At 48.8% G+C, this 26719-nt stretch overlaps 1 protein-coding gene across 6 annotated transcripts in view; it reads left to right on the plus strand.

The window, feature by feature from the left end:
• ODR4 (odr-4 GPCR localization factor homolog) overlaps positions 1 to 26719 on the plus strand; it is a 1066769-nt gene that overhangs the window by 739534 nt on the left and 300516 nt on the right. For all 6 annotated transcript variants that reach the window (XM_069641378.1, XM_069641383.1, XM_069641382.1 and 3 more), the window contains one exon: positions 16286 to 16376. In XM_069641378.1, coding sequence (XP_069497479.1) covers positions 16286 to 16376 — 91 coding nt within the window. The remainder of the gene's footprint in view (positions 1 to 16285; positions 16377 to 26719) is intronic.

The following is a 26719-nucleotide window of genomic DNA, read 5'->3' on the forward strand; positions in this document are numbered from 1 at the left end:
GATGAGTTTGGCCCCACCGGGATTCGAACCTAGTTAGCAGGCTCTGCACGGATGTCAAAGCGAGCGCTCTACTCGCTGTGCCACTTGAACGGCTGTTGTATCCACAGTAACAATAATGTTCCTGGAAAGGATCCTTGAGGAGCTAATCAGTCTTGACTTTCCATCAGCCTTTCTGCTTTCACCCTGATTTTTAGGACCTCTCCTAGGCCTTCCCTTCTTTAAGCTTGTCTGGGCTTGATGGACACCATTGGTAGGATTCTCCCTGTGCTCAGGTTTTTCTGTTTATTGGAAGATTTGGTCTCTCCTTGACATTACGATTCTCAGTATTCCCAACCTGCCCCCCTGTGCCTTGGTTTTCTCTGGACTCCCAACTGGTCCCTTCTGGACCTTGGCTTTCCCAGAATTTATAATAGGTCTCCATTCTAGACCTTGGATTTTCAGGCTTCACAAAAGGTGCCTCTGCTAGATCTTGTGGTTGTGAATATCTTGTGGGGTATTTCTCCCCTCTCACCCTTTCATGGTCCTTTTCAGGCAGCCGATATTCAAATGGATTCCTTCCTCCAATGGATTCCTCATCTATGAAAAACCATCCCCAGCAGAGCTGCTCTTCGGAAACCTTTACACCACTTGGGAACTCTGTGCGACTCCTTGTCTGCTCTGCTCAATGCTCCTGAATCAAATATGACGTTGGGACTATTATATTTTGAGGTGCCCCAACCCATGACCTAAGTTCCTGTTTTCCATGCACTGTGCTTGCTTCAAGAACATCACTTTGTCTATAAAAATGAAAGTTTTGCATCATGCCTAATCACACAAAGGCCTGTGGCCTCAAATCCTGTGTGAACTCTGCCTGACACATCTGTACCCCACCCCCACAGGATAAACCTATACTGTTTGGGGGAAGAGAAAACTCCCAGAACTTTGGGTCGTGCCTGTCCATGCATTTGATGACTTTCCAGGATGTGCTGCAAAACTCTTCACCCTTTTTACTAGAAAAAAGGCAATATGAGAATCCAATCGAGGTCCCCGGTCATGGAACGGAAGACTGAAGACAGATTCCTGGCCTGAAAAGAGAAGAAGCAATGCATGCGGTCCCTTTCATCCAGATGTCTTTTCTCTGCAACACCCTTCATCGCCAAAAAAAGTAATGCACTGTACCGTTTCCCTACCAATCCTCCACTCTTGAGGAATGGGAGGCATTTTTGGCTAACGATGCTAGACATGTTCGCCATGGACCCAGCGCTGACGGCTTTGGCGGCGCCATCTGGTCCCACCACTCTTGGCCAAGCCTACAGTGACCATGAGCGGGACCATGACCACACTCCTATGGACTCAGCCCAGGGTCTCTCGAGGTGAGGACCCATTGCTATACTGGACTGCTGCATTCTCACGCGTCAACCTCCCAGTGCCAGCTCCATCCTCTGTAGCGCCAACACTCCTCTAGAGTATACTGTGCTTCGTATGGTGTCATTTATGTCGAAGAAGTAAGAATTCTTTGACGCAGAACTTTGGGTTGGAACCTCTATGCCCTAGGGAAGTGAGGGTTTTCTCTGAGGAGTTTTACTGTGATTTTGGAGGAGGTATGGTTTGGGCACCTCAACGGCGTTGGACACCTGATGACCACATTGGTCGAGACATTGCACTTGTCAGCCCTTCCCGACCAAAAGTTCTGTTTGCGCTTAAAGATATTCTGGATGAGGGACCACCAAAGAGAGACATTACTTATTTTCAAACCCAGCAGTGGAGGCCCCGAAGTTGGGAGATTGATAGAAGTTGCAGTGTAGACACCTGGTATAGAAGCACTGCCCGCCACATTCGGGCCTGGCTTTTCTGCCCACTCATGCCTCTCCTGGGAGCCTATGGTTCAGGCTGAAACGGATAACCCGAAAACGTCTGCATTTCCCCCTTGCCTCATGACAGAGAGCAAAAGGTTGGTTGCTTTGAAAAGTATGTTTATTTTTTCCTCGGTTAGTCTTGTCCTTAGGGCAGTAAACACTTCTTGTGCCTTGGCCAAATTGACTTCTGGCCTCTGGTCGACAGTCTCAGGCTGCTGAGGACCTGCCAGCTGAGGCAGTATAGGAGGACTTTGGTCCCCATGTTCAAGATGGTAAAGGGGTGTCCAGTTAGATGCTTATGTCTGGCCAAGGCACAGCAAACTGCATAAAATGGGGGATGGCTACAAGTACTGTGATATGGGTGCACGCCTGGATGAGGAACTCTGGTTTCAGGCGAAGATTCTGGATATGCCATTTGATGGGCATAACCTGTTCAGGGCTAAACTGATGACTCTCTCCAGAGTTTTCAGTCCTGGAAGTCTGGCTAAGTCCGTGGGCCTAGTGGTACAGCAACTTTCAGCTCCCACTAGCAGAGGAAGAGGGTTTTGACCCTTCCCCTCCTATGCCCACCGTGGTAGAGGACAGGTGCCCTCGGATAAGCAACTGCTGCACTCCCCCCACACCTCCATGGGAACGGGATGGGGAGCGCCCAGTGGTGCCCTCTTGTGCCCCAAGTGCAAAGCCTCTGTTAAAGCGTTTTGCACCATCAATCCTGAGTGGAGGTTCGGAGTGGGGGTGGAATTTACCTGGGGCCTTGAGGGAGATTTCCCTGTTTGTCTCAGAATGTTGTTGCACCACATCTATGCTTGGCCCTTATAGGTCTTTTTTGCTAGGGATACTTTTTCCTGTTTGCTCCAAAACCTACAGACCATCCTCCTTTCAGCCCCTCTTTGCCTCTGAATCCTGTTGGAGGAGTTTTGCAGCTTCTTCAGTAATACAGCCCTAACATTTTGGCTTCGTAACTGAAGAAAAGGTCTGACCTGTCCGTGCCTACAAAAGCTGACGGGGACTCCAATAGGTATCAAGCCATGTCTGCATCCACCTCGAAGGGCAAGGGCCTGTCAGTGTTGAGGGTGGATTCAACCTTGACAGCTTGCCCACACACTGCCAGCCCTGCTCCTGGTGCCAGAGGCCAGGCTGAGAATGAGGTCACTTCAGTAGGGTCTCAGTGGTCATAGTAATGAGGCAGCATGACTGGCCTCCTTCAAGGCCTGAACAGGGTCTCCCAGGATCTTATGCTGTGGGCCTGCAGTGAGAACTTAATGGCAGGAGAAACCTTTGGCAACCGTGGTCAAGGATACCTTCTCCGAAGATGGTGGCGCACACTTGAACAAACTGAACGTTAGTAGGCTCTGGTCCCTGGCAACATCTGCCGCCCCGTCGGTATCTCTCTCAGCGGGAAAGGCGCTTGCCGAATGGAGCTCGGGACCTCTGGCTCCTTTTCTCGCTCAGGTCTCTGTGCCATTCGCTGGGCACCCAGCCCACCACTGCCCCTCGGTGACCATGCCACCCAAGAAGACGGTTCTCTTCTCGTCTTCTCTTTCCCCTTTCCCCTTTTCCCCTCCTGCTCGATCAAGATACCCGGGGTCCAACTTCCAGCTAGCGGGTCTCACTTCTCTCACGCCTCTGCTTGCTCCTAGACTCGACGTGGCTCTGCCCCTCCAGGATGTCGATGCTACAGAGGTCTGCCTCTACATAGCACTTGCTCTCCTCCCTCCGTAGGAGGTCTCTCCCCTTATACATGTCACTGGAACACAAGTGACCATGGCATTTAGGCACCGTTCAGCATTACCTGAAGCCAATAGAGGCAAAGAATAATCTTTGTGAAATATAGTAATTACAGGAGATGCCAAAGTCTTTCCAACATCTATATAGGCAGAAAGAGTGTTTTTGACAGGGAGTTTCTTGGTGGAATGGGAGTCCTTGTCCCCAAGAGGGGAGTCACTCCCAGTGAGGTCTCACTTGCCAGACCCCTAGGGAGGATCTTGCGCAGCAGAATCACCTCCTTAGCCTTAAAGGGGGTGGCTCCCCTGGGGAGAAAGGACACTTGTCCAGATTCAACACAGCACCCATAAGAAAGGCACCCCCCTTCACCTGACTAGAAAAGGTGCAGTCGGGTGAGCTTTGCATGAATGACCCTGTCATGTTTATTTTGCAAGTGCAACACTTGCCTTTTATCCCTCAAACAGAAATAGCAATGCTGCTTTTTTCTTTTTCTTTTTTTTTTTTAAAAGTAATTTATTGGCATTTTCTTAATTTACATTTGCACAGTAATCGGTTAGCAAACTCTTTGTCAATAAGGGGAAGGGAAGAGGGAAAATACAAACTCAAACAAGTTAATTAAACAACTAGTCTTCTTGTCACAACATTAAAAGTTCTTCAGGTATCAAACTGGCGGTGGAGTACCAGGTTTAATAGTTCAGGCGGTGTTGTCGTTGGATGGTTGGTTGTAAGTGCAGTTCAATGTCATCTTGTTGGTCAGAGGGTAGTTCAGGGGAGTTTGTCGACTGAATATTAGTGCTTTCCAGGCTTCGTATGTTGGGCTAGACTATCTTCCCGCTCTGTCTATTTCCTCTCCCCATACCTTTGTTTCGGCCCCTGTCCAATCTTCTAGCTCTCTGTACCATTTCTCAAAGTGTGGGCCCTTGGGAGACTTCCATGTCATGGCAATGGCTCTTTTGGCCAGCACACGTCATGTCCATAAGTTTCACTACATGGCGTATTTTGCTCATTCTTGGATATGTGCAGGGTAAGCATTCTTTCGGGGACAATTTGAATCTCGTTACTCCTGCACTTCTGTAGGCTTGCTCCACTCTGGACCAGAAGTTTTGAATCTTCGGGTATCCCCAAAACATATGCACCATTCCCGCCTTTTCCGAGTTGCATTGGGGGCATAGCGGGGCGTTGTCTTATTGATTTTGGCTATCCTTCCTGGCGTCATGTACGTTCTGTAAAGGATCTGTAATTGGATTAGCCTGAACCGTGCATTTCTCGACACTTCTCTAGGGAGTGCCAAGATTCTTTCCCATTCTTTTTCAGTGATTTCTTCTCCTAAATCTGCCTCCCATCTGGATTTCAGGGTCTCACTCTTGGGGATGGGTCTGTCTGACAGTTGGGCGCAGAGCCTGGACGTTGGTTTCCAGCCGACCCCTGGTGTTTTGTTTGTGTTTGGCACCTTCCCTGACTTTTCAATACCATAGAAATTGTCCACTGGGTAGGCCTTTGTTGGCCATCATTGTCTCAAATTCTCTAAAAGTTCCATCTGCGTATGTGTCGCACCAGGTATAAATACTGTCTCTCTCCCATTGTCTCATTCGGGTGAGGCCCCCCCTGCCCTTGCATACCCCTGCCGTGATTGGTATATCTGCGGAGTAGGGGTGTGTCCCTTCTGTGTGCTTCTGGGCTCTAGCCCATATTTTCTTTCCTAGTTCCACCAACATCGGGGTTTCCCCAGACATCATGCTGGGACCCATAATATTTCCTTCAAATTAGCCGGGGTTACGTGTTGCCTGAGTAGTCTGGTTTCCGAAGTATGTTCATCAGCCATCCATTTGGCCACGTGACTTAGCTGTGCAGCTACGTAGTATTTGCTTAGGTTTGGGAGCTGGATTCCGCCTACTGTGTATGGTAGTGTCAATATATCTAGGGATATTTTGTGTCTGGTGTTGTTCCACAGTAGCTCCCTTAGTAATTTTTCTAACACCCGGAAGAAGGAGACGGGGATGAGGTAATGTATGTTGTGGAAGAAGTAAAGGAATCTTGGAAGGACTATCATTTTAGTAATTGCTGCTCTGCCCATCAGTGATAGTGGTAGTTTTGACCAGAATTTAATTTACTTTCTGAGCTCGTGTATGGCAACCTGGGTGCTGCCCCGTGTGTTTGTTCGGGCGTGTGTCATATCTTGATTCCCAGGTATCTGTAGGTATGGAGTTTCCATTGGATTCCCACCATTGGAAGATCGGTTTCGGTTAGTGCAGCTAAGCTGGCCATGGGGAATATGTTGGACTTCTCCTTCTTGAAGGAGATCCCAGACACCCGGGCGAAGTTCTTTAGGACCTCTAGGATTGTTGGTAGGTTAAGGTGGGGGTCTCTCAGGTATAATAGAACATCATCTGTGTATCGCGAAATAATGTGGTATGTGCCGCCTATTCTAATGCCGGCATCAAAGAATTTTTACCTCATGAATATAGCCTGCGGTTCCAGTCCCAGTATGTATAACATAGGTGACAGTGGGCAGCCCTGTCTGGTGCCCCTCTGGATGTCCCATAGTCCCCACAACACCTTCCCAGTCTTGACTCTACCTACCGGTGCCTGGTACAATTATTTGTATCCACCTAATGAAGGATGTTCCCAACCAGAATTGTTTCAGGACCTCCAGCAACCACTCCCAATATATGGAATCAAAAGCTTTTGTGGCGTCCAGAGAGACCACCGCATATGATTCGCACAGGTCTCTAGTTTGTGCCACTATGTGTTGTAGGCGTCGTAGATTTACTCCCGTGTTCCGGCCTGGTATGAACCCATTCTGGTCCTCATGTGTGCCTATCACCTTCGAGAGCCTTTGGGCTAGGATAGGATAGTGGTTAGTATTTTTATATCACAATTAATCATAGCTAGTGGTCTGTACGACCCACATTCTTCTCTCGGTTTCCCTTGTTTGGGGATCAGCACTATCAGTGTCTCCCTTATACTTTTAGGCAGTGTCCCTTTCTCATAGGATTCCCTAAAGAATTGTAAGAGGATGGGGGCCAATATCGTGTCATATGCTTTATAAAATTTGGGGGGCAGGCCATCACCACCCGGGGTCTTATTCGTAGAGAGTGATTTAATTGCCTCAGTTATGTCCTCAATCGACAGGTCTTTGTTTAAGGTGGCTCTCTGTGCTTCGTTTAGTGTCGGGAGGCCTATTCCTTCCAGGGTGTCTAAGATGTCACTTTGTGGTATAACTGCTGTGTGGCTATAGAGCTGGGAGTAGAATCTACTAAATGTCTCGTTAATTTGTAGCTATGATTCGTGAATCTCACCGTTGTGGGCTCTAATTTCAGTGATCGGGTGTTTTGGGTGTTCTTTTTTGCATAGCCATGATAGGTGTTTGCCTGGTGTATCGCCTTCTGCATGTGCTCTAGTGGTTCTGGCTACGTAGTCGAACTTGGCTAATCTTGCCCATACCTTTTGACAGTTATTCCTGACTGCGACAAGTTCGTCTTCTGCCACCCTCGTTTTCAGCTCGGTAGATTCGAGCTGAGTGATTCTCACTTTGCAGGTTTCTAGTTCTTTGCGTAGGGTTTTCCTTATTCCCCCCGCGCTGGCGATGACCTCCCCCCTTGTCACCACTTTCAGTGCTTCCCATATTGTATCCCATCCTTTAACGGAGCCTATATTGTTGTCTAGATATTCCTGTAATTTATCTCAGAGGTCTTCCTTAAAGGCCTCGTCTATGAGGGCTTCTGTCGGCATACGCCCCATTGGTATGGGTGGTCTGGGTCCTCGAGCCCTCCATTCCATGAGTGATCTGATATGGATCTTCCTAGGTAGTTTATTGATTCCATTTGGGGCAGGTGCTGTCTGTCTACGAGCAGGTAGTCAATCCTGGTATAAAGCATGTGGAGTGATGAGAAATATGAGTATGCCCTTTTGTTCGGGTGACGTTCTCTCCATACTTCAGCTAGGTCTAGGTTTTCAAGTACTTTAAGTGGGGACTGGGCGGGCACAGTTGGTAGTGGTAGGGGTTTAGATCTGTCTAGTGTGCAATCACGTGTGCTGTTGAAATCTCCCCCCCCCCATATGAAGAGGCCCTCACGGTAAGAAATCAATTTGGCACTTATCTTGGATAGGTATGCCGGGATGCCGTTTTTGGGGAGGTAGGTGTTGATGATGCATACTTCCTGCTGTTCGATGCTGCCTTTCAATATCAGGTATCTACCTTCCCTGTCCACTTCCTTCGACTGTAGCTTCAAGGGCACTGTGTTATTGATCCAGGTGTAAGCTCCACGTGCATATTTGGAGTAGGGTTCTCCAAATCCTTGTCCTCCCTCGTCATTTTGTCAGTGTCTTCAGCTGTTAGATACGTTTCTTGCAGCAGGGCAATGGAAACATGTTTCCCGTTCAAATATGATTTGATCCTATTCCTTCGCGCATAGGTGCCCATCCCTCTGACGTTCCACGTCATTACCCTGACACCAGCCGCCATCATTGTGTTGCTCTTTCTTGACCAGCTCCTCCGATGTCCATTGTTTCCGCATATGTGTCGTGGCAAAGACGTACCTTGGTGAACTCGACCAACTGCGCCCAGCAGTCGCGCCTCGTGGGCGGTGCTCAGGTGCCCCCACCATCTCTTGGCCTTTCCAAGCCACCCTTGGCGGGTTGCGATGGCAACAGGCCTGCATCAGTCTTTTTATGGGGTTGTGTCATTTTGTACGGGTCAGACGGTGTGGTGCGTTTCCTGTGCATAATGGCAAGGGTTTCGGCGAAGGTGGTCGCTTGCCGTAGGTGAATTGCTCCTGTGGGGTCTCGCTGTTTCAGTGTTGCTGTCTTGCCACCGTCTCCTCATCATCGGCCATATTGTTGTGTTCGAGCCACATGTTTGCTGCTGCTGGGGTCTCTAGAAAGTTGGCTTGCCCTTTGTATATGATCTTGAGCCTAGAGGGGTAGAGTAGCATCTATTTTAGATTCAGCTGCCGCAATCTGGCCTTGATCGGGACAAATGAGTTTCTCGCCTTTTGGACGGTCGGGGTGTAATCCGGATATATTGTGATTTTTGCATTGTCTCTGCAGATTGCATCCTCCTCGCGCGAGCGCCGCAATATTAACTCCCTATCTTGGAAGTTTAGGATCCGAGCTATAATCGGGCGAGGATATGAGCCGGGTGGCGGTTTTCTCTGGAGTGCTCTGTGTGCCCTCTCGACGACAAACCCCTGGGAGAATCTGCCAGCGCCCACCTCCTGTTGTATCAGGGTCTCCACGAAGTTCATGGGGTCGTGTCCCTCCAGTCCCTCCGGAACACCAAGTAGGCGAACGTTGTTGTGCCTAGATCTCCCCTCGGCATCCTCGTCCATTTCTTTGAGTATTCTGTTACGTTTTTCCAGCTCCACTACTTTGGTGCACTGCCGACATCTCTTCTTGTTCCGACTCTGTGGTTGTCACTCGTTCTGCAAGGTTGCGCATGTCTTGACACATTAGTTGCACATCCGACTTCACTTCTTCCATCTTGGTGTCAATGAACATGCAGAGACCCGATATTGCCTCTAGTATCTGCTCCTCTTTGGTGTGTCCCTCAGGGGCATTCTGGGTTGGTTTGGTCGGCTTGGCCTCTTGTCTCGGTTCCTTTGGGCGGGTTGTCGCGAAGGATTCCATGATGTTAGTTTTGGACTTTCCTTTAGGGGGGAACATCGCTTGTCCCAAGGACCGGGCTACATGGGAGTTACCTGGTCACACCAGTCCTCTCGTGGATCAGTTCTGCGTGTATGTATGCTTCTGTGATTGTCACCCAGAGTGTATCTGGTTTAAGACCTTCCTGTTTTCCCGGGTTATAGTGGATGTCTCAATTAGGCGGTGTCCTCCAGGAAATGATTTGGCTAAGCAGGTTGTTGCTGTTATATGGTGCGATAGTTAGTGTTTGTCCTGGGGGTGAATAGCGTTTGAGTTTCGCGAGGCTGTGCTCTTGTGCGGCAGTACCTCTCGTATAGTCTTTTGGGCCTCTGTTCTGTTGGGTCTGCCAGGTAGGCACTGAATGCTAGCTTACTGTTAGCTAGGGCTGTGTGATCCTCTGCCTGCGGTGCAGTCTGTGCCGCTCTGGGGATAGGTAGTTTGTGTGTGTCTCAGGCCACTTGGTGAGTGCTTAATCAGGTTTAACGCTTATTGGTCACCAAGACACCTCAATATTCAGGTGCGGTCTGGCTCCCCAGTTCCGTTATGAGGGTTGCGCTCTGGTTGCTGGTTCTCATGCCACGATTGTACTTTAGGGCTTGCGTTGCGTCACAGCCATTGTAGTATGTTGATGACTGCTGTTTATGCCTAAAAAGCGAAGTGCCTCCGCGTGTGTTCCAAAAGGTGTCGCTTTGTCCCTGGCAGGGATCTTATCAGGTGTTGCACCCTTGCCTAGTGCCCCACCTCTCACGAGGTATTATGCGGGTGGGGGGTGGCAGGTCCAATGCAAGGCCGGGCTGGCCGTTCTCCCTCCCAGCTCGGAGAGCTCTGGTCCGCCACTAGGGAGTTGTGTTGCGTGTTTCCCGGGGCCTGCCCCTCGCTCTCCCCGGCTCACCGTGCACTGATGGTTGTTCACGTCGCGGCCTGGCAGCCCGCTCCCGGCCCCAGCGCAGTCCTCTCCCTTTCTTTCTGGCACTTGGCTGCTGAGTGAGCGGCCGTTCCAGGGTGTCCTCGCAGAGGCGCCTCAGACGGGCTCAGCTGCACGTCGCCTCCGCCACGTCTCTCCTCTGCTTCCTCTCACTTCGCCTGGCTCGTTGCTGTCGGTCCTGGCTTCCAAGACAGCAGTCCTCCACTCTCCTGCAATAGCCTCGCTGCGCTGTTGTTTGTAGCTGCCTCTCCGCCCAGCTTCTGGATGATATTTTCGGGCTGCGAGTCACAGGAGATCTTGGGCATTTTGGATGATCCGAAGGGCGCAACTTCGGCAGCTTGCTGGTAGGGTCTGGAGGCAGTGGTTCCGCTCGTTCCCCCGCAGGAACGTTTGTTTATTTCTTTGTATGCTATATTTATGCCATAGATTTCAAGGATCTGATGAGGATCAGGACGGGAGCACGGTCCCTACACGTCCTCGCATTGCATGCTCAGGCCACGCCCCATAGCAATGCTTTTTTGTTTTTGTTTACATTTCACAGTACAGGTCCTTTAACCCCTTAAGTACGGAGGACGAGCTACCTCGTCCTGCGCACTATGTTCACTAGGCACATCAATCCCCCCCACCCTTCCCCCAGGGAGGGGCAGATCCTTTCTGTTTCCCTGGGGGTGGGGGGGCAAAGGTGATGGCCTGGCCCCATTTTGCCACCCCTGGGAAGCAGAAAGGAGCACTAGACTATCATTGAATAGATTTTGGGCCTGCCCCCCCCCAGGCCAAACTGCCCCCCAATAATAAGACAAAATATGGTGGCACAATGTTTTGCCTTCTTTGGTGGCAGGTTGGTGCAGTTTAGCACCCATTTCCCCGCAAGGAAGGCAAAAATAAAAAAAAACATGTGCCAAAAAAGGCACACTTGGGGGCATTGGGGGCTGGCCCTGTGCCTGTGGGCCAGCCCCTCACAAATCCCCCAGGGAGGGGCAGATTCTTGCTGCTTCCCTGGGGGCACAATTGAGGGTCTGAACCCCATTTTGCCACCACAGGGAAGCAGCAAGTGACCACTACGCCACCATGGATATCATTTTGGGTGTGGGTCCCACCCAGGCCTATCCGCCCCACCCCAGAACATGACAACCAGATGGCATAATGTTTTGCCTTCTTTGGGGGCAAATTGGTGCAGTTTTGCACCAATGTGGCCCCAGGGAAGGCAAAACAACATTACATTCCACGCATAGTGGAACGCTTGATGGGGGGGGGTATAGGGGTGCTGACCCAACAATATTGTATAATGTTGTTTTGCCTTCTTTAGTTGCAAATTAGTGCTGTTTTTCACCCATTTGCTGCCAAGCAGCGCAAAACATACGGCAATTTTGCCAGAGGCACACTTGGAGGGCATCAGGGGGCTGGCCCTATGCTTGTAGGGCCATCCCCCTCAGGAATCCCTCCTCCCCCCATGGAGGGGCAGATCTTGTCTGCTTCCCTGTGAGGGAGGGCAAAAGTGAGGGTCTGGTTCCATTTTTCCAACCCCGGGAAGCAGTAAAGAGCACTTAGCTACCACGGAAAAGATTTTGGGGTTGGGGTGCTGTTTCACCCGTTGCCCGTCACAGTACCCCCAGCCGTCCTGGATCTCTGGCTGGGCCATGTTGGAACTTTTCCCTCCGAAGATGGATGACAGCCGCTGGACTGGGGGGCGATCGACCCACGTGTGAGGCAGACTCCCACAGCTGGAGGCAGCACCCCCGGCTGTCCTAGAGCTCTGGCCATGTTGTGTTGCAGCTTTTCCCTCTGTGAAGGGATGGGAACCCTCCCGGGTCATCCCATGACCGTGGCTGGGCTGGGAGGTGGTCGATCCACATGCGAGGCAGACTCCCACGTTCGGGAGCAGCACTCCCAGCTGTTCCATATCTCTGGCTGGGCTGCATTATAGCTTTTCTCTCAGAGGAGGGATGTGATCCCAATACCCTCGGCTGTCCTGGAGCTCTGGCAATGCCGCTTTACTGCACGCCCTCCGGGGAGGGACAGGGACACTGCCGGGTCGTCTGATGACCATCACTGGGCTGGGGGCAGTCTACCTATGTGCAAGGCAGATGCCCAATGCTGGGGGCAGCATCCCGGCCATCTTAGAGCTCTGGCTGGGCTGTGTTGTAGCCTTTCCCTCTGGGGATGGATGGTGACCCTGCCGGGACTCCTTTGGACTGCCACTGAACTTGGGGGACGGTCGACCCACATGGGAGTCAGGTGCCCAAGGCTGGGAACTTGGGAAGGTAGGGCATGAGGTGTTACACGTGTGTTTCTGTGGTTTGCTGGTGGCAAATGTCTGAACATTTTGTTTTTCCCTATATTTTGGACTTTCCCAGGTAATAAAGTGTTGTGCGATTCATGCAAGTGAGACCTCTTTGTATTCCCATAGGTGTCTTCTTTTCAGAAATGTATGGGGTTCCCTGTTTTTGTTGGTGGCTGCGAAAACCCAGACCCAAATCTGTGGGTTGTCCACAAGACCAAATACAGTTAAAATGTGGTCTCCCCAGGGCTTTTGGTGTACCAGTGGTTTAGCCTTTTTCCTTTTGTGCCCAGGTAAGTGCATCCACACATGTGAAGTACTGTTTTTTGTCAGGACACTTGTGGCAACGTGGGATGGTAGAACACTTTGGCCTTCAAACACGATCAGATGAAGAGCTTTGGCTTCCAGGGCCTCTTCCTTCTTAATTAGCAGGTTGCAGGGTTCAACCTCTCGGGTTCCCATCACCCAAGTCCAGGTTTCCCTGCAATTCTGTATAATGCGTATAACCATAACAGTTCAAAATATCGTAGTTCACTAAAGGCTCCCCTTGATCATGCTCAAGCTTTCTCAGCTTCCTTTATTTTAGGGGTTCCCTTCCCCAAGCTTTGTTCGCACTCATTTAGGCTTCCTTTGATCAGGCTCGAGCCTCTTGCTATTCCTGTCACTTGTCGAAGACTTTCGAATGTGTGAGGATTTTGCTTTACCCCATCATGACCACTTCGACTTTTCTCTTGCATCAACTAAAACAGGATGCACTTCCCTTTCGTAGCAATGCTTTATGGAAACATAGTTTCCCTGTTTGCCACTTGTGTGAGTTTGTTTTCTTGCTGCTTCTATAGTTCCAAATCTTACACAGGGACTTTCGATTGGGCTACTTCTTTTGCCGGACCCTCTGTAACATTGTACTTGCATGCACAGTTCATAGCAATTGCTTTCAGTATTCCTTGCAACTTTCTTCACTCGGGTAACCTCCACTCATATCGCTTGATACAGTTTCACAAGCTTTATAAATACCAGGCCTTTGATGCTTCGCTTCACTCACCTGTTGTGTTAATCTGCATATTTCCTTTAAAGTCTTTGATGCGGAGGTCAAGGCTGATACCATGCCGTCGCTGCTCCTCCCCAACTCAGTCGTTCACCCGGGAAGACGGTCGGTATCTCTAACACAATTTAGCCGTTACTTTTTTCCTTGCAGCTGGGCCTTTCTCAGAAACCTTTGCAGCTTCCCCAATCTCCTCAGCATCTCGCTATGCCGCTTTGGCATCCATGCCACCTTTGCTCTGCCTCGTGACGTGCCGAATCGGAAAGCCTGGTTGCCTCTTGCCATGGAAGAACTGCTCTGCTCCGTGTGCTGCATTGCTCACTGAGTGTTGGGGTTTCCAGTAGGGATCCTCTTCCGGACTCAGCCTTGCAGCCTCCCTCTCCGTTTCCCAAGAGCAACTGCCTTCCCTTCTCCTGCAGGCTCCTTTCAAGGATCTGTGGGATGTTAATGTGCTGCAGGTGTGTGGTCAGGTTTGAGCCTGCCTGTCCTCATTAACAGGACAGCCTGCTGTCAGAAGGGGAGAGTCTGTCCTCTGTGCCTTTAGTGGGATTCTTGCTCGCACCCTTCATTCATCTAGATTGCCTCTTCTTCTTCGAGGTATTGTTAGGAAAAGGGGGGTGGCCATGGAATGGCACTGTACATAATTTCTAAAAACCCAACCTAGTCTTCTCAATGAGATATTGCTGTTGCATATCACCTGAGAGGCTCCTCCCATTTTTGGCATTTGGTTCTGCATGATGGATGTAGGCATTGTGGGAGTTTCATTTCTTGTCAGGATAAAGGGGATAGAGGTATTGTTGCGGGTGAACGGGTTTGAGTGATCATGTCCTGTGACGAATGAGGGAATGTTGAGAATGGATGCACTGGAATGGGGGGAATACCATGTCTCACCCTAGGGTGTTTCTCCCACAGTCTCCCAGGGTCCCCTTCGCAGGTGATACTCCCTTGCTTGTCCGCCCCCAGGGTTGGGGATCCAAGAGCGATGGCCCTCCGAGCCAGGAATCCCCAGGAATAGCATGGGAGAAACGCCTCAGGTTTCTCACAGCTGCTACACCTCAAGCACAAATCAGTGGGTTGTCCACAAGATCAAATACAGTAAAAGTTTGGTCTTCCCAGGCACTTTGGGGTACCAAGGGTTTAGCCTTTTCCCTTTGCGCCCAGGTAAGTGCACCCACACATATGAGGTACCATTTTTATCGGGACACCTGTGGGAAGGTAGGACATTTGTTGTGTTCTCTTGCTTTTGATAACATTTTCATATATGCCCTACTGCACGTTGTTACACAACCGTTTAATTTTCCAAATGTAATATACATTTAGTCTCTGCTTTAGGCACTGTACACTTTTGTAACCTGCGCAAGTCACCTATCCATCAAAAGGTCTGCCTGTGCTCTTTCAAAAAAATGTATGTTTGCCATTCTTCACCAAGGCAAACACACCAATTATTTTCAAATGCTAATTACGTCTGTTTAGGCCGCCAGCATAAAAATCCTGTATACCATGGCTCTGTTTTTGGCTCGTGGTAATGCTTGTTTTGTGAAGCATTACGAAAAATGTGTGATTTCCTAACTAGAAGAGTCAGGGGAATGTAGCGGTGCATTGCTTTTCTCAATATTCAAAGAAGCCATTGCGTTACAAGCCCAAAGATGCCCAGCACATACTTTTTTTCTGTCACTTTTCCACTTTTTTCCCAAACTATGGGCATTTTAGGTACATAGTTGTTGCCTGCCCTGTGAAAATTGCCCCTTCCTGAACTTGGAATTCTGTCTACTTTTCAAAAATATATGCCTTTCTGTGTTGCCATTGAGCTTTCCTACCCTCCTCTTCCATTCCGTCCAAGCATGTCCTATTAGAAAATAAAGGGAAAAATCGCCTACCTCTCACAAAACTGATGGTAACCTTATGAAAAGTATTTTTGTTTGTTTCCATTCAACTTGTTCTTGAAAGCTTGTAAAATGGCAAATTCAGAACTGCAAAACATTTGTTTCTAGCTCTTATAAGAAAAAAAATACAGGCTTCTTTGTACATAATTTTATTGGCATTTTCTGAAAACACAAAATTGTTACTTTACTTTCTCACACCCTCCTACAGCAAACGACTAATACTTGGTGGCATTTTGACCGCCTACATGTGGGAAGAAAAGGGAAGGTGCAAATTTGGCTGGGATATTACTTGTAACAAAAAGGTTACAAGGGATTGAATGTCACATACCAAAATGTCAAAGAAAAGGACCTGTCACTGTGAAATTGGCTCCAATCACTCACGTGGGTGCTGTCCAGCCCTACCCAAATGCACAGCACAGATTTGGGAACGTGGGACATGCAGTGTTGCCGCCGCGTTTTAGTGGTTTCCCGGTGGCAAATGTCTGAACATTTTGTTTTTTTCCCTACATTTTGGCCTTTTCCAGGCCTTGTGGGTATTCAATTCTAGGACGATTCGCAACAGTCAGACCCCACAAGTGGGGTTTCAGGTTCTTTATAATTGGACACACAGATCTTTAATGCATCCTAACAGGCATGCTGTCACCCGATCACACACTAAATCACATATTTTGTTTTTTTAAGTCTGTCATTCTAATAGTTTAATATTTATAGTTGGTTATTTGTGGGGTTTCAGTTTCTCCACAAGAACAGTTCAAAGGCATGTACCCAGATCTTGGAGTCCGCAAAGAATCCTGCACCATAGTTACTGTCACAAGACAGGGGAGCTTAAGCCTACTGATCCCCTCATGTGGCTCTTGCTATAAAAGACATAAAAAGTTTTTGCTTTGCATGTTTCATTGGCTGGCTTATATTATATAATTATTATGCAACTGTTCAATCTATTACTCTCTACAGGCTATGAAGAGGGATATCCTAAACACTGTTTCTGATCGGTGTGAAGCCCTTTTTGAGGATCTTGTACTCGAAGGAACAATTGATCAAACAGGTACAGAGATTTAGATTGTGAAGTCTGAATTTCATATTTAGTAACTTGAGTGCTTGTTTTATTTAATATGACTTACTTTTAATATCATTTTCATTGTAATTTGTAAACAAATAAGATCTTGGCACCAAAATCAACCTTGCACACTTATGTGTTTATTTGTATTTATGTGTTTTATAAAATTCTAAATTGCAATACACTCATTGGTTCAAAATGTATGGGAATGAGCGGTAAAAGTGAAGATGAAGATCAGAGCGCCATTAAAGCTATGCCACCACGGCTGCATTAAAGAAAGAGAAAAGGCCAAGTAATTTGTACAATCAGTGATTGGTTGTGTGCAGGCCACATAGACCACATTCAAGACCCTAACTTGAAAGCAGGGGAGGTTAAGAGGGAAGTAGTAGGGAGAGGAGGTAAAAGGTGAAAAGTGGATTGAAGTTAAAGGTGCGACCCAGAGGCCAAGAGAAAACCAGGTAAATACAGGTTAACATAAGGCAACAAAAGTGCATTTGTTGGTCCAGGTAGTGCTGCTATAAGTGCTAGTATAATGGATAAAGAGTCTCACCCCTAAGGTGGGACCTGGGCTCAGAAGATATGTCCAGTGACCAATATTTAAACTTTACACTAAAACATTAGAATGAAGACAAGGGTATTTCCTGAGGGTTTCAGGAATTAAGCTGATAACAGGTACTTAGCAAAGTACTTATTGGAAATGAAAGCCCTCTGCCTAGTGTGATGAATCTGTTAACATCATCACTTCTTTCCCTGAGGTAAACTCTCCCTATGTGGCCAGGGGACGACAGCCGCTTCCTGATCCTCACCATAGGGGCAGCTATATGAGGGAGGACCACCTGCAGGGAAGGCAGCCTTCTGGATGACACAACATCATTAGGAAAGGTCACATACCCCCCATCCCTTTTTGGGATGTTCCCTCCATTCCTCATGCCTTCATGGTATAGTTCGGCACTCTCTATCAACCATGTACCATTTGTACTTTAAGTACTCCCCAACATGACATAAAGAAATATATATCAACCACTGAGACTAGGAAGAGGCAGGGAGAAGTAATGATCACTCCCAAAAGGTTCAAATACCAGTTTACTTAACATCATGTCAGGAACGACGTGATAACAACTGAGACAAGAAAGAGGGATAGAACAATGAAGATCACTAAGACCGGTAAACCCACACAGCGGTTTAGTCTTTGAAAACTGTTCAATCATGCTGTGAAGTTTGAAACCAACACAGCTGATGGCACGCTGAGAGAGCTGCAGACACTGAGCTGCATGGCCACCTGCACAGACACCAACCAGTACGCTGCGGGAAACAGTGTTGATGCTGACCCAAATGGCACTTTCGCCGCCCGAGAGTACAAGTCAGCATGTATAGTATACAGACACAGCAAAGGCGCAGCGGCTAAAGGGCCGCATGCCGAGCCAGCAACCCGAAGGGAACCGAAGCAGAGAAGCACAAGGGACACTAAAAGCACCCGCTAAGCTCAAGGAAAATGGAAGAGTTAATGGGTTGCTCAAGAGTGTACGCTGCTTCATAGAAGCATCAATGAGCAAAGTGAAACCTGTGAAGCTGCTAACATACCTGTAAGTTATTCCACAAAGAGGTTGTTGAACCTGCACCTTAAGCAAAGTAATTGTGAAAGAAAGCCATGTAAAAGTGAACACACTGGAAAAAAGGGCACAGGTCCATTGCTTGGAAGAGATGTATTATTGAAACAAGCACTGTTAAACAAGGAGCAATAAGCCAACAATGGGCAAATATCGTTTCATGGATGAAAGGAAAACTCATTCCGTGAAAGCCCTGGCAGGAGAGTTTATCAGGCAAAGTTAAGTGTATGTAATACATTGCAGAAGGAAGAGTATTTCAAGGAAAATCCATGCCCCTGAGATTTTAAAGTGTCATAAAACTCATTGGCCCTCATTACGACCCTGGCGGAAATCAACTGACATGACCGCCATAGCGTAAATAGCGTTTCCGCCACTGCACGATGGAGGAAAGTGCGGCTAATTCTGACCCATCGGGCACGAGCATTACGCCATGGCGGAAGTGCAAAGTCCGCGATGGCGGAAATGACCCCAAAACGCCCCTTACCGCCGTCGTACGTCGCCCTAGGTGCAATTCCGCCATCCATATTAGCGGTCACCGTAATGAGCGGTCAGCGCAAAATACGGTGACCGTAAATATACGGAAACGGAAGTAAAAACATGGGGCCGGAACGGGAAACAGCACGCCGTACACCTATAAAATCAGAATCCCAACACAACCATTAAAAATCCGACCCTGAGACACATCCCAACCCGTTAGCCACCCCAGTTAAAAAAATAAATATGGGAAAAGTTGCTAAAAAAGCGTGCGACCGCAAGCGGCAGGTCCACTTCTCCCACGAGGAACTCACCGTGCTCACAGAGACCCTCCAGGAGAACGCTGCCGTCGTCTTCTCGACGCAAATGACCAGGACGGCACTTGCGAACAAGAAGGCCATATGGGCGCTGGTGGCACAGCGGGTAAGTGCGGTGGGGACCGCACCCCGCAACCCACAGCAATGCAGAAAGCGATGGGACGACCTACGGATACGCGTCCGGAGCATACTCTCTGCCAACCGGAACATTGCCACAGCTACCGGGGGAGGATCGGAATCACCCATCAAGTTGACCCCTTGGGAAGAAATCTGTGCCTCCACCATTGGAATGGAGAGCATAGAGGGAGTCGGAGGGATGGAGAAAGGAGTGCAGACATCAGAAGAATCAGGTAGGTGGCCCAAATAAAACTATGCCAAATCCACAATTACCAACCATGTGCAGTACCATGTGTCCCCATAGTGCACTAGAAACACATGTCCAGGAGAACGACCACATACATTGCCATGACAGCGCCCCTTAAAAGTCAGATTAAATAAATAAATATTTAAAAATCCAAAAAACACACTCTACATGTGCAGCATGCACACCCTAACTGCAGACTGCAAAATAACTGCATCCCCAATGCACACAAAAATGAGACCACCTCCAAGGCCCTGACCCAAATCACCCCCAGGTACCACCCCAGTGCATGTGATACAATTGCCATTACAATTACCACAGACCCATGAATAACGCTCGCCCTCCTTTACTCCACCACAGGGTCAGATTCCAACGACGAGCTTCAGGACACCCCTACCAGCACACCTGCAAAGAGGGCCAAGACCAACGGCCAAAGACCCTCCACCTCAGCTGCACGGATCAAGTCACGGCAGCAGCACAAATCGAGTGGCAGCACACTGGAGGGGACATCAACAGGCACCCCAGCAGCCAGCATGTCCACAACAGCAGCACCACAGGTCCCCCCAATGGATGCCACAGAAGGCACTGCTTCTGGTGGCAGCAGCACCATAGGTGACACTGCTTTCATGCCAGCATGCTCCGACACAGAAAACGGTGCTGTAGATGTAGGATCCATCCATGACCTGTCCCAATCCCCCTGTATGTTTCATCCCGTACACCATGAGGACACCACGCAGGGGCACCCACAAGACGACGACTGGCCAACCCCCACAAGGCCTGTTGCAAGGCAACATGAGGCGTCCAGCCCCTCTGTGACACCACCGCAAATGGGCATGGCCCAGCAGAGGCAACAGTCCCTCGAGCAACAGCAGCAAATGGCCACGCTCCTCAAGGAGCATGCTGCTGAATGTGGGGGTTCTAAGGCAGCCATTGAAACATCTACTGAGACACTTAGGGCAGAAATGGAGCGTAGTACAGAGACACTAAGGGCACAAATGGAGAGAAGTACCGAGAGCCTGAGGGGACAAATGGAGAGAAGCACCGAGAGCCTGAGGGGGGAACTGCATGCGACGTCCAAAGACGTATGTGGTGAACTTGCCGCTGTGCGCCGTGTGCTCACTGAGCTCTCACAAACCCTTAGGGACATGCATGGACGTGAGCAGGCAGAGACATCATCCGTTGCAAGTTCCGTCCAGGGCAGCCCCCAACGTAGATCTGGGAGGAACCGGCGCTCCACAGGCAGGGGTGCCCCTGATACCCGGAGAGGGGGCTTGCAATAGCGTCTGCCCACTGACGATGAGCGTCTTCGGACACTGGTGTTCTGGGGGGAGGTAGGAGGGTGTAGGGGGTGTGTTGGGCTTCATTAGGTGGCGGGTCGATTGGGTGTGTAATGTCATTTCACATATGCAATACAACTCTTCACAATCATCCAATGAGATGTGTGGACATTGATCTCTGTGTACGAGGCCTATCTTGGCGTACAGTCCACATTGTGCATGTTCCAGACACACACAGTGCCACAAGTCCCGTGTCCATGTAACAGCCACCAGGCGTGAGTGCTAGAAGCATGCATCTATGAGATTCTGATGTAATTCACGGGCCTCCTGTGCCTCGCGGACCCCTTGAGGTGCTGCCACATCCCCACCCTCATCATGACCATCTTCAGGTGCTAGCAGTTCTGCGTCGGGGGGCATGGCCACATTCCTACGTACGCACATGTTGTGTAGCATGACACATGCCATGACCATCTTTGCCACCTTCTCATGGCGGTACAGGAGTGCCCCGCCAGACCTGCTGAGGCAGCGGAAACGAGCCTTCAGTAGGCCGAATGCCTGTTCTATGACCACACGGGTACGTGAGTGGGCATGGTTGTAGTCCTCCTCATGCTGGTCCTGTGGGTTCCGGATTGGTGTGAGGAGCCATCTCTTCAGTGGATACCCGCAATCACCTGTATGTGGACAAGAAAGGATGTTTGTGGAATGTCATTGCTACGTACGCACCCCCCCCATTCCTGCCAGGTCATTCACGCATCACCTACCCCACATACTCATGCATTAAATGAGACTCACCGAGTAGCCAGGATCGGCGCCCTGCGTGTCGCTCCATGTAGCGTGGTATTCTAGAGTTCCGCAAGACCATAGAATCATGTGTTGATCCTGGAAATCGGGCAGAACAATGTGTAAAGATCCTGTTGGAGTCACACACCATTTGTACATTGATAGAATGATATTGTTTCCGGTTGCGGTACTGGGCCTCCATGGCATGTGGGACAACCAATTCCACATGGGTGCAGTCGATGGCACCAATGCAACCCGGTATGCCGCCAAGTGCATGGAATCCCACTTTTGTGTTTGTAAGCTCCTGCTCCGAGCGTGGTAAAGTGATGTAGTCGTCTGAGTGCTTCAGGAGGGCATCAAGCACTTGGAATAGTGTCTGTGAGAATAGGGGCTGTGAAATGCCATGCAACTGTCCGACTGTGTGCTGGTAGGTGCCTGTGGCCAGGAAGTGGAGTACAGACACCACCTTCAGTAGGGGTGGGATGGCGGTTGGGCTATCTATCATGCTGACAAGGTCAGCGTGTGTCATGTCGACAATGGCGGTTATGGTGTCCCGGTCCAAACGGTAGAGGGTGTGGATCTGCTCAGCTGTGAGGTTGAACGGATTTGCTCGGAGGCGTGGGATTGCGGGCTGCCTGCGTGGTGGTAGTGGCTGTGCTGGTGGGGCTTGCTGGCCATGCCTTGCCCTCCTCCTCCTCATCCTCCTCCTGCGTCTCCTCTGTGCGGCCGGTTGTTGTAGTAGTTGGCGTTCGTCTTCTTCTTGAAGTTGGAGTACTTGCAGTGCAATCAGGTCCCCCAGGCCCAACATCGCTAGTCCTGCCGGTAGCATTCTGGAGTGGGTGTGGTTGTGGGAGGGGTTTGGGTATGCAATTTATGTGTTTTCAAGCTGTATAGCCTTCACCTGTGGTGATTCATTCCACCTGTGTCAGCTGCAATGCCTTTCGTGCGAGCACGTCCTGCACACAACGCTGCAATTCGACGCATGGCATCTTGCATTTGCATTCATGTTCTTAGTCCCGAAGGCTGTGGAATATTGGTTTATATGTTAATTCTGCTATGGTCCCATTGTTGCACATATGATATTTGCATTCGCGAGCAGACTTGTGAAGGGTCAGTGGAATGTAGTGCTCGATCAACGGTGGACCCTCATGCAGCACTGTACCGACGTTCACCGACGGCGGGGAGTCCCATCAGTGATTGAGGGCAGTTACCATTTTCACACACAGCCGCACTACATAGATGTATTTGTGAGTCCAAGCGTTCACAGATGCCTTTTCAACGTGATGTTGCAAATTAGGAATTCGAAGGACAGCGCTTTCGGTTTTCGACTAGCGGCGTGGAGACGCCCACAGGTCTGACTGGAAATGTAACGTTCTATTGTTGAATGTCCTTGGGACAGGGCCCATGACGGGAATGCAATGATTGATATGATTTGAATGGGATGCGCTATAGCGTAGTGGACGATAAGGCAGGACGTTCCCAAATACATGTGACTTCACTACACAAGGAATCCGGGCAGGAGCACAGTGGATTTTGAAGGCTGCATTACGCACAGACTCAATGGAAATTTCGAATGTTATATGAGTGAATATTCAGGCGTTTTCATAACGGGATGAGGGAATGATGAATGGATGCATGGGAAGATGATTTAATTGGGAGTCGCCCATGTACATGGCTATTTGGAATGTATCCCATTACCCTGCGCTATGTGATGCAAGGCTGCCATAGTGGGTCCATCGTCTGTCTGCCCTTGTTGAACCCTCCCTGTCTCGACGCGCCTTCAATCACTTGTGTCTATGCACGTTGATGATCCCATCTGATGGATCCTGTTCTGACAGGCGCATGCACACAGACACTCGTTTGAAATAGTGTATTCACCTCGATTTGTGTCGTAATGATTCGCAAGTGAATTTTGGGTGCAATTGATCCTTATGAGTGGGCTAGCATGCATATGGTTGTAGGTTTGGTGTATTGAATGTAGTGAGTAATACATATGAAGTTCGGATGCCCATACTATATTTTTTTTCATTTGGGTGACAGGTATCTCCTCCCCTTCTGCCGCTGCCATCTGTACGCCACTCCTGCAGATGACTTCTACAGTCGACACCTGCAGCTTCGAGTTAATCAGTGGAGCACCATTACGATCTTCTGGGACGATCGCCAATGGCCCACATGCCCTTACGCAGTACTAGTGGCTAGGTGCAGCATACCTAGCTTCCAGCTGGACTAGTGCCTACTTCATGGGACGGGCCTGCGGTCCTAGGCGCTTCCATGTTGCCTTTTTGGACGTGGATGTAGCCCCTGTGTGCCATGGAGGTACAGGGCGTCACACATGGGGAAGCTGGTCATTTATTGCGGATGCAGCCCACAGTAATGCTGATCATTTGTGAGTTTATGCTCAAATGGCTGTATGGCCTTGGTGGTTTTGATGTGCATTAAATTTATATTCAGATATTAACCGTGTAGCGTTATTCTTTGCTAGTAATGTGGCATATTCCGATTTGTGGCGCGATGTATTGTGAGGTGTTCTGCATTGGGTTCCGGCTTCTGGGTACAGTTGTGTGGTACGTGCTTATGCTGATGGTTGGTTTGACTACTGCCATGTGTACAGGGCTGGTGCAGTCTCCCTCAGGTTACTGCTTTGACTGTTGGTTTACACTGGTGGCAAGCGATGGGGGACTGTTGTTGTTTTGTGTCATGGAATTTTCAGTTCATTTTGATGTACTTGCACCTTCAGATGCCTGTGCTGCATCAGTACGGCAATGGTGTGTTGCCAATTGGGGATGGCCACTCACAGGGCACTTGGGGCCCCTGCATGCATTTGTTCGTTGGCATGCATGGGTGACTTGTACATTTCACTGGTTGCATGGTATGACTGCATTGCGCCTACGAGAAGTTGTGCAATGTGGCCAGGGAGTGGAGTACAGGCACTCAGTAGGGCCATTACGGTTGGTTCGCGATGCCGTAGTTCTCGCCATGGCGGAATGGTACTTTCCGCCATGCTTGATGGCGTTAGGTGAATGTCTGCTGGGGTCAGCATTCGCGTACCGTTGCGCCATGGCGGATATTGCGGTTTTGCACGGCGCGCGTGCGCGTACTTGGTGCAGTTAGCGTTGGCGTTCGCTACGGTGTCGCTAATCGCATCGTACTTTACGGTGACGGGTCATAATCGCAACGGGCGGTATTCGATGGCGGTATTACATTTCCGCCATCGTTTTTCGTATTCCGCCAGGGTCGTAATGAGGGCCATTGTGTGAAAGTCATGGCAGGAGAGTACATTAGACAAAGTCGAGAGTGTGTAATAAGTTAGAGGAGGAAAAGAATTTCAAGGAAGATCAATGCCCTTGAGATTGTTTTTTTAATCGCTTTATTTAACATTTTGAACAACAAAATTCAATAAAACAATCTCCATATCATAACATTGCGTCCAAATTGCAAAACTAGACTAATACATAACAATATGGACATCCATAACACATGTCGAATAACATTTTTCAAATTCATAAAAGATCCATGACACACAACCAAAAAGACAAAACAACAGAAAAACGCGCAACTAACAGTCCACCACCACTACAAAAAAAACATCCCCCACTCAAGCGATAGGCCATCAAACACTGGAACCTGTATTATCAACCATAGAGGTCATTAAAAGGTCCCCAGAACCGGGAATAACGTCCCTCCCTTCCTTGTCCAAATAGCATAACTTTATCAAAGTTCGACAAGATTTGCATGTCCAATAGCCACTCCTCCACACCAGGTTTCTTTCTAGATTTCCAAACACGCAAGATCTGTTTCATCACCAAAACTCTATTAATCCAATCTGCACTATCCATAACCCTGTCTCCTCTCCCTCTGTTGGATAACAATATGGCCGAAAAGAAAGTGCGAGGAAGTTTTTCTTCCAGTACAAGGTCTAAACTGTCCAATACATTAGTCCAAAAATCCGATACTCTCGAGCACATCCATATCATATGCATCAAAGAAACCCCGCTACATCCACAGCCCCAACATGAATCATAGTCAAAGTCCCAACATAGCCATCTTGGACAGTGTCCAATATAATCTGTAGAGAACCCTTTGTCTAATATATCGCAGCTGTAAATCCATCTTTGCTTGCACCCCCACATGAAGCAATGAGGCCCATTCCTGAATAGGGATATCCACACCAAGGTCATTCATCCATGCCTGGCGGGGCTTGTCCCAAGCCCTCACATCCTTTACTTCCATCGGCATTAACCTCATATACGTTGAAACCACACACGAGGCAGAACAGAGAAGTTCACACAATGAAGGTCTCTCGTTCATGACCCCATCCAACATCCCTGTCCTTTCAGTCAAGAGTGCATTCAAGGCATCATAACGACCTCGCTCTCTAGCTCCAATCCCAAAAGATGTTCTCAATTGGTCAAAGGGGATCATGCGACCGTTTAGCCACACATCCCGGATTCTAAGTATGCCTCTACTTACCCAACTCTTCCAGCACAAGGGCCTATTCGCTAACTGCAAACACGTATTATGCCACAAAGATGCATCATAATGCATCCAAGTATTCCACCATCGATTTCTAGAAAATGCATCAACGCCTCCCTAGTAGCGCATATTGTAGTCAGCTTCTTCATTGAAGACGGTACTTTTAGCATAGAATATATATCTGTAAGGGCATAAAGCGAAAATTGGGTACTCTCAATAATATGCCAATTGGGAACATAATCATTGGTATCAGAAGTATAAGGTCGACTTCTCTTTTTTTTTTTTTCTTCTCTTTTTTTGCATTTTCTAGAAATCGATGGTGGAATACTTGGATGCATTATGATGCATCTTTGTGGTCGACTTCTTCAAGAGAAAACCTGTGCAGTAATTCATCAAGATCGGATATCCAAATCCGCCATCCTTCACAGGACAAGTTAAAATAAATGTAGGCACTTTAGGCCTTTAACCTCCCCCCCACCCTCAAAGAAAACCTTGTAATGCTTTCTCAACAGGAGCAATTACTTTTTTCGTGAATTTTAGGGGGATGGACTGTATGATGTAGAGAATCTTTGGTAAAAGTACTATTTTAATGGCATTAATTTTGGCCCGTATCCCCATCTTCAACTGGCCCCACTTTAATATGTCCCTTTTAATTATCGCCAATACTCGTGATACATTGAAAGCAGTCATTCTTTTCAAATTGCGGACCAAGTAAACACCCAAATACTTGATTGCCCCAATCTCCCAGTGGCAGTTCCAAGAGCCCAAAATAGCATGTGGGATACTAACATCCAGAGGAAAGGCCACTGTTTTTTCCCCAATTTATCCTGTGGCCTGACAGACGACCCACCTATTCAAACATCTGCTTAAGTTTCACACAACCCTCCGCCGGATTAGACAAGATGATAGTCATATCATCAGCATAGCACAGAACTTTCTTCTCATTATCGCCAAATCGGAGACCATGAAGGCTCTGTTCCTGTTTCAAGTATTAAATGAGGGGTTCCAATGCCAGATTAAACAGGTATGGAGACAGTGGACA

Source organism: Ambystoma mexicanum, chromosome 1q (genome assembly GCF_040938575.1).
Source record: "Ambystoma mexicanum isolate Mex_15411 chromosome 1q, UKY_AmexF1_1, whole genome shotgun sequence".
Classification (NCBI taxonomy): Eukaryota; Metazoa; Chordata; class Amphibia; order Caudata; family Ambystomatidae; genus Ambystoma; species Ambystoma mexicanum.